Source organism: Ptychodera flava, chromosome 5 (genome assembly GCF_041260155.1).
Source record: "Ptychodera flava strain L36383 chromosome 5, AS_Pfla_20210202, whole genome shotgun sequence".
Classification (NCBI taxonomy): Eukaryota; Metazoa; Hemichordata; class Enteropneusta; family Ptychoderidae; genus Ptychodera; species Ptychodera flava.
In genome coordinates, this window is record NC_091932.1 from 46,792,475 (window position 1) to 46,801,317 (window position 8,843).

The 8,843-nt window shown below is 39.0% G+C and overlaps 1 protein-coding gene across 1 annotated transcript; it reads right to left on the reverse strand.

The window, feature by feature from the left end:
* Positions 1-7,535: 7,535 nt before the first annotated feature.
* On the reverse strand, positions 7,536-8,201 carry LOC139133774 (uncharacterized). The gene has a single exon (XM_070700541.1). The coding sequence runs from the start codon at positions 8,199-8,201 to the stop codon at positions 7,536-7,538; it is 666 nt and encodes a 221-aa protein (XP_070556642.1).
* Positions 8,202-8,843: the final 642 nt, after the last annotated feature.

Sequence of the window (8,843 nt, forward strand, 5' to 3'; positions counted from 1 at the left end):
AATGCAGAGACAGATGAGTTCCAATTTAGGTGCCAAATAAAGAAGACAGAGGGGACAAGAAGGGTCATGCTGTCTGTATTAAGCTCGATCTATGATCCTTTGGGGTTTATAGCACCCCTTCTCATTCCTGCAAAGACTGTACTTCAAGAGATGTGCAAACAAGAAGCTGAATGGGATGACGAACTATGTGATGATATATTTAGAAAGTGACAGACCTGGAAAACGAGCATCCAAGACTTGGAAGAAGTAAAGATTCCTCGATGCTATGTGCCAGTAGAATTGGAAAGGTCACACAGAGAGAGTTGCATGCCTTTGCTGATGCCAGCAAAATTGGATATGGTTCTGTTGTCTAAATCAGACAGGTCAATGCAAATGGAGACATAAATTGTTCATTTGTCTTTGCCAAGGCAAGAGTGACTCCTTTGAAGAAGGTCACTATACCATGATTGGAACTTACGGCTGCAACATAAGCAGTGAGAATGGTCGCTATAGTTCAAAGAGAGTTAGACTTTAAGATTTACAAGGCTCTATGTTGGACAAACAGCACAGCAGTTCTGAGATACATCATGAATGATAGAGCAAGATACTACACCTTTGTTGCAAACTGTGTTCAGGTCATCAGAGAAGCTTCAGTTCCTGACCAGTGGCACTATGTGGACTTGGCGTCAAGAGGTGTTAAGACGACCAGAGAGCTGAACAACAGTAATTGGCTTTGCAGATCAGACTTTCTGTGGCAGAAGAAGATGAATGGCTGGAGCAAGTGATTGCAGTGCAGATGGAGGAGAACGATCCAGAAGTGAAGACTAGCTGTGTGACCATTCAGTCTGATGATACTTCAGTCATTGATTCTTTGGTGACAAGAATCTCCGGTTGGTGGAAATTAAAGAGAGTGATGTCCTGGGTCATCTTGGCTAAGAAGAAGTATTTGAAGTTGATTGGAAGATTAGAAGAGAAAGTTGAAGAATCCGTTCTGCGCTTGACTCCAAAGATGTTAAATGAGAGTGAAGTAGCTATAGTGAAGGCCATTCAAAATGAGGCATACTCTGAAGAGATGGAAGCTCTGTCCAAGGGCAAAACAATCTCTAAGAGAAGTCCGCTTTTCAAATACCATTCTGTGTTGACAGTTGAGGGTCTTATCAGTGTTGGCAGTAGACTTAATAATGCAAGAGTGACTCCTTTGAAGAAGGTCACTATACCACGATTAGAACAAATGCCATACTTTTTAGGCAGCAAGTTATGGCGAACTGAAGGGGTCATTCTCTGAGGAAACTTAGAATGCACATTTCTTTTGTCATTTCAATAGGAAAAAAATCAATATCCTTTTGTTTCAAAAAACAGGTGCTACTTGTCTCCCTACTTTCCATCACATTAATCTGTATGGCTGAGGACACAATCAGTGGAAAATTTTACAAAAATGCTACCTCCTCTTTCAATCTTGCATAATTTTCCAAATCATTTAAAATGCGAATTGAGAAGAATGGTGTCCTTCAAAGTACGTTTTCAGAATTTTTACAACTAATATATGAATGTGTCTACACATGGGAGACCTGGTAGACTTCTCTGGGGAATCTCTGAGGATACAAATCTCAATGAATTATGGGAAATCTACAGTACTGTGCGATGCGTTTTTGAGAGTACATCTGACGATACTGAGTAATTCTGGGCGATTTTATCTTGTTTGGGTTATAGTAAAATTTAGATTTCTTTAACCTGAGTGGACAGTATTGCTGGTGGATATTTACTGTCCCCGAGTCTGTCTGATAGCTCAGTAAAAAGCTTCGTGCTTTTCCGATTACTATATGTGTGTACTGTGTCTGTGTGTCGTCTGCTCCACGCACACCGTGTTGCTCGGTCGCGCACAGAATTGCAACATCTAAGTCGGCTACTGTGACCAACTCTTTTTGGTTGGAAGCAGTGGCCGACTGGTTTTGTGTGAGGCCTATCAGCTAGGCGATGTTGCCGTGAGTGTGTGGGGGTTCGAATCCCGTTTGGGTTATAGTAAAATTTAGATTTCTTTAACCTGAGTGGACAGTATTGCTGGTGGATATTTACTGTCCCTGAGTCTGTCTGATAGCTCAGTAAAAAGCTTTGTGCTTTTCCGATTACTATATGTGTGTACTGTGTCTGTGTGTCGTCTGCTCCACGCACACCGTGTTGCTCGGTCGCGCACAGAATTGCAACATCTAAGTCGGTTACTGTGACCAACTCTTTTGGGTTGGAAGCAGTGGCCGACTGGTTTTGTGTGAGGCCTATCAGCTAGGCGATGTTGCCGTGAGTGTGTGGGGGTTCGAATCCCGTTTGGGTTATAGTAAAATTTAGATTTCTGTGTATTAGGTCCAGCCATGTGACTAGCTCCGGTCAGCTCATGGCAGTTTCGCAGATGATTTATGTGTTTACATTCTATGCTAAAGGACATTCAAATTACGTATTTGAGTATGGGTTTCGCGTTGTGCAATCCATTAGGCATTTAGTACAAGTTCGTGTGGCAAATTTTGTTACTGTGTATGTATTACCCAAGCTCTGCTTGAAAGTTTCTCAAGCTGAAAATTTGTATATTTGCTGGATGTAAATGCCTTGCCACTACTTGTGTGTATTTGATTTATAAGCCACTTTGATTATTTTACTCACCCAATGTGTAAAAGACAGTCAAGATACTTTGGCAGAGTATAGATAATAATCGCAATCATACCAATCCATAATCCAATGACATTAGGTCAGAATTCATAAGACAATAGTTGTAAACATTGACACAAAACAGCACAGAACAGACAGTAAATGGACGGTACACAAACAAAGTCATATTCATGAAAAAAAGATATATGGACCTCTGGCCAGAAGACCAAGAAGTGATGTCACGTGTTCTGAAAATAGTAAGCGCAATCCCTGCCCCACATGTGGGTCCCACCATATATCAATCTGTAAGTCAGATAGGTAGTGCTCACTAACTAAAGGCCCAATGTCACCGATGCCATTAGCAATCATTTGTCGAAGAGAGATATTGTATTTATCTACCACCTTGCGATACCTGCCAAAAAAGCGTTTGAATGTAGAGACAACCCATGTTGCTCTGGTGTAACCTTGATTTAATAGTTTGTAAGAGAGATGGCCATGTCTCTCTACAAAATCAACATATGAACTGCATGCTCTAGCATATCGAATAAGCTGGGAAATGTATACCCCATAAGCTGGCGAGCGTGGAATATTACTTAGTCCCTTTGATAGGCGGTGTTGGGAAATTGTTTCGTTGAGAATTAGTTTATTCTTACGTCATTTTGTTTATACATATACCACCCTGTTTCATAGTATAGTCTGAAGACACTATGCTTTACAAGTTAAACAGGGTCATGCTTAATCAGTTCAGAGGACGAGTAGACCCAGTAAGAACGCATTATGAAAGCACCAGATTTAATGTATTTTATTATTTTCAATGCAAAGAAAGCCATAGACAGTAAGCTATAGGGATGATGTCATTCTTGTGTATGAAGTAAATTGAAGTTTTGATTTATTTCGATATGATGTACTTCAAGGGGACCACCCTGTGTGGTGGTTGTAGGGCTATTCATTTTTATGGGTATTTCTATGATATTTGCATAACAGTCAGGTACACATACTTAGTGAATTTTCTTTTCTGTACTTATATATACTGAAGCATTTAGTGAAGTTATGAATTAATAGAACAATAATAGTAAAGAACAGCAATATATATGCTTGAGATATGTATGTTCATACCCGGTATATGTACACACACACACATTATATATATATATATATATATATATATATATATATATATATATATATATATATATATATATATATATATATATATATATATATATATATATACAGGTGGTTTTATATATATATATATATATATATATATATATATATATATATATATATATATATATATATATATATATATATATATATATATATCATAATACAGGTGGTTTCAAGTAGAAACTAAAATCTCATTACACTATGTGTTTCACGTTATTGTGATCTTCAGACGAGAATGATCAGCTATTCGACGTGGCAAGCCTTATGTTAGATTCTAGTACTGAGTACATTTTTCAGTATTTCCTGATTATTGATATACTTGCCTGATCATTCATGAGAAACGTCTGCTTTCTATATTCTACCCTGTATAGGTTACCAATAGGGGAAAATGTGTAAAGCAAGCTAATTCTGATTCTATAAAGTTTAAAACCAGTGGAATGCCTTGATAACAAACCCATCTTTTATTGCAGGAAAATAATAATAAACAATAAATGAATAAATGTATGTCTGTTGCCATTTTTTGATTTTCAAAAATGTAATCTTCATTGAAATCAGTGAACTGGAATATAAGTTTTGGAATACTGTCTCAGATTTCTGTTCCTTTGAGTTTTTTTACAGAAAAAAATCTGAAAAAAATACTCCCCAAGTGCCACCAAATAACACCATTTTAATCTCAATTTTTCAAAAGCTCCAACGGCAGGAGGGGGGACACCCCCCCCTCCTGACCTCCCCCCTATTGCACAGTCCCTTGTGGTGCTTTTGCACCACATTTTCGTCCCCCCCCCCTTGTAAAAAAATCCTACAGAAAACGCTGCATGTCATCAGACCACTGGACACAGACCTGTACATCAGCCTCTGTCACGGCAATGGAACCTCTTCTGACACTGCAGACCTGTACCACAGGGTTTAATCAAGGTCTGTACAGGGTCTGTCACAGCAGCAATCCATTTTACTGTATATATAAAATAATCGCAATCATACCAATCCATAATCCAATAACACTAGGTCAAAATTTGTAAGACAATAGTTGTAAACATAGACACAAAACAGCACAGAACAGACAGTAAATAGACGGTACAAACAAAGTCAAATTCATGAAAGAAAGATATATGGACCTCTGGCCAAAAGACCAAGAAGTGATGTCAGGTGTTTCGAAAATAGTAAGCGCATCCTGCCCCACATGTGGCACCCGCCATATATCAATCTGTAAGTCAGATAGGTAGTGGTCACTAACTAAGGCCCAATGTCACCGATGCCATCAGTGATCATTTGTCGAAGAGAGATATTGTATTTATCTACCAGCTTGCGATACCTGCCAAAAAAGCGTTTGAATGTAGAGACAAGTCTTGCTCTGGTGTAACCTTGATTTAACAGTTTGAAAGAGAGATGGCCATGTCTCTCTACAAAATCACCATATGAACTGCATGCTCTTGCATATCGTATAAGCTGGGAAATGTATACCCCATAAGCAGGTGAGAGTGGAATATTACTGATGAGGTGTGGAAAATTAATTATACTAAAGTTGAAATCATCTCTCTTGTCATATAGCCTAGTAGAAAGGTGACCATTGGAGTCAAATTCAAGTAAAATGTCCAGATATGAAGCAGAAGAGGCCGTTTCTGTAGTTTCTTCAATCTCCAATTCTGGAGGATAAATCATAGCGAGATATTTACTGAATTCAGAGTTATTCAATGAAATAACATCGTCTATGTATCTAAATGTTAGGTTGAAAGTACGAGCTACAGAGACCTTTTTCTGCTTGATAAGGTTCTGGATAAATTCTGCCTCGTATGAGAACAGAAATAAGTCGGCAAGTAAGGGAGCACAGTTAGTGCCCATGGGAATTCCTATACACTGTTGGAAAATGTGTCCTCCAAATTCAACAAATATGTTGTCAATGAGGAAATCAAGCATACTGATAATGTCTTTCTCGGTATAAAACACTTTAGCATTAGTTGTATTTTTAACAAAATATGTAGAATTATACCCTAATACCACATATTTGTAACGGCGTGAACCGTTTTTGTAGAAAAATGCTTGGTTGATGATGTTTTTCAAGTGTTTCTTTCAATTTATCATGTGGTATTGTGGTATACAATGTGGAAAAATCGAAAGTTTTAATAGATGTTATTTTTGAAACAGATCTTGATTTCAATTTTCCAAGAGTTCCTTCGAATTTTTTAATATCCACATTTGATTTATACCACTCCGAGAAAAGACAACATCACAGTATGATTGAAGTCCCCGTTTAACAGTACAAAGAACAGAAGTCAGTATCTTCGATAACTCTGTTGTTGAACATTTTGAAGATCCTGCGATAAACCTAGCTTTGTAAGGTGTTTTGTGGAGCTTTGGTATCCAGTATAAGCTAGGCAACTTATTATGGTCATCCTTTGTTGTAATATTAAAATTATCCATGAATGACTTATGGTTTGCCAAAATTTCAGATTTGTTGAACATTGTCTGTAAGTGGAGTTGGTTGAGGTCTTAGTTACACCAAGTTCGTCTATAAGACATTCAAAATAATACTTCTTACAGACAAATACAATGTTATTGGCAGCTTTATCAGCTAGCAGGGACGACAACAAATTTGTCATGGATATCATTCAAACACTTAACAGCATCAGGATCTTTAAATACAGAATAGGGTCTTCTGCAAATATGTGATCTTAATTTCCCTTAACTTTCCCTTAACTTTCCCAATTTTTTTTTTTTTTTTTTTGGGGGGGGGGTCACTCAAAATTTCTGTAGCAGAGAGGGGGGGTTACTCAACAACGTCATGGTTGGCAGGGGGGGTTACTCGAAATTGTGGAGTTTCTTAAGGAATTCCTCCGACACCCCCCTCCCCCCCCCCCCAGGCCGTAAATAATGACGGCTCCGTAATTGGGGTCTCTGCAGCAAGATTCAAAATGGCAATCTCCATTGGTAAACAACTTGTCGAGAATTTTATGTTTCCAAAAACGAGCGGTTTTGGACATTAGGAGAAGTTAATCTAGGGTAGGTTAGGAGGTAAAGGTACTCAGGGAAAAGATTTTGCCCCAATAGTGCAGAATTTCGGTCAAAAAGACCATTTTAAATTGCGGTCCAGATCTGGACCACAGAGATCTCAGTTATCTTCATAAACCGTTGCAGGGCTGTGGTGGTGGCCATGTAACGGCGGGAACACACAGACCTGCACGCAGGGCTACAGAGCATGGGGCATGGAATGAGGAACTACCACACAGTCATGAACAAACACCTTCCTTGTATTACTATCTTGTGTCAAATTATCGGCGTCTACATACAAAATAGTAAAACCGTACTTCACTGGAAGTGCACACTCTGTCACACAAAAATACATGGCATGCGTGCTTTAATATATATGCTCAGTAGGACAAAATAATTTTAGCTAGAATGGCCTGGTCCATCAAGGTTGTGTCAGTTTTCCACAGGAACACGTGTAATACTAGGACACAACTGGTTTGAACAGGAAATGACTGAATAACAATGTAAACAATAATAACATATTGCAATAAAATATAAATCAATAATGTAATTCACGACATACTCCCGGCCGTGAGAAAGAACTCCAAGGTTATTGATTCTATATTTTTAACGATCATGGAAATATAACTCTGCAATGTTAATAACACGAACACATTAACATCTCATTGTTCAATATTTACTGAAAACTTGAGTTCACTCAATGAGTTCAAAATTTCAACTCCCTTTCTATCAAGAGTTTATAAATGATCATTCAATGGTTGCGAAAATCAACAAGTCCAATGTTTGATTTTCTGCATGGCTACTTCTGCAGCCTTGCGAGTCGGACGAGCGCGTTCAGTTTGTATGGCTTCATCCGTGTTCTGTGATTGGATTGCGTTATCTTCGATGAGGGGATTCCTCACCGGACGTGACGTCAGATCAGCTGTTGACGGGATTCCGCTAGTCTCCAATGGATACAGCTTTGTGACTGGGCGGTTTGTTTTTCCCATCTTGGTCTTGATTTCAACGGTGCGTACGATTCCGTCTTCACCGGGTAGTAGACGTGTAACTCTAGCTAAATGCCAATTCACGCGTTTGTCCACGTCGCTGTGGATCAGTACGACATCACCAACTTTCACAGTGTTATGTTTGGTACCGTCCGTCGTATGTAAGTGTCGTTCTCTGAGAGCGGTTAGGTATTCCGTGGACCATCGTTTCCAAAATGTGCGTAGAAGCGATGATAAATGTTCACAACGACGGTTGAGATTGCGAACATTCGGAGTATATTCCGTTGGGTCGCTAGGAGGTGCGTAAGGCAGTCCGGAAATGTTCCTTCCGTTGACTAGTTGTGACGGAGTTAGCGGTGTCAGATCATCGACATGTGATGATACGTAAGTCAGTGGACGATCATTTATAGAGGCTTCTACTTCTGCAAGTAGGGTTTCTAACTCCATGAATGTCACACAAGATTTCCTGAGCACTTTCTGTACGAAGGTTTTTCCTTACGGAAAACCTATGTCCACAGTAGATAGAGTAAATCTACGGACCGTCTGCAGTAGACTTTATGTAGATCTACATCAAGGTTTTGTAGATGAACAGCCACAGCAGTTAGTCTACATGAAGTTTTGTCTACAGATATTGTCTACACCAGACATGACTGTCTACATTTCACACTAACTTCGTCTACGCTTGATCTACACTGATCTACCGTCCAATCTAAGGGAGTTTCATCTACAAAATTCACTTAGGCAAACAAAGACTCATCTACTTCTACTTCAAAAATCACCATCTTGTCTACATTTAATCTAAGGCCGCGTTCAAAAAAAATGGTGAGGGGGGGGGGGCTGGAGGAATCGCGATTGAAATCTTATTTTTTTTCAGATCCCCCTCAATACCCTCAAAAAAATTCAAGTCCCCCCTCAATACCCTCAAAAATTTTCAAGTCCCCCCCAAAATTACCATATAGCCGCATATTTATTAGGAATGCACGCAGAGTAAAAAAACATGTAATGTGTCGTTCTGCACGCAAATGTTCACACTATCTCTTTATATCAGCAGGTTGTAGAGCCATATACCCAGGGCAAGTTCTTAAATTG

Bases quoted from the DNA above. Each gene is read 5' to 3' on its own strand.
- LOC139133774 (XM_070700541.1), bottom strand. From the start codon at position 8,201: ATGGAGTTAGAAACCCTACTTGCAGAAGTAGAAGCCTCTATAAATGAT.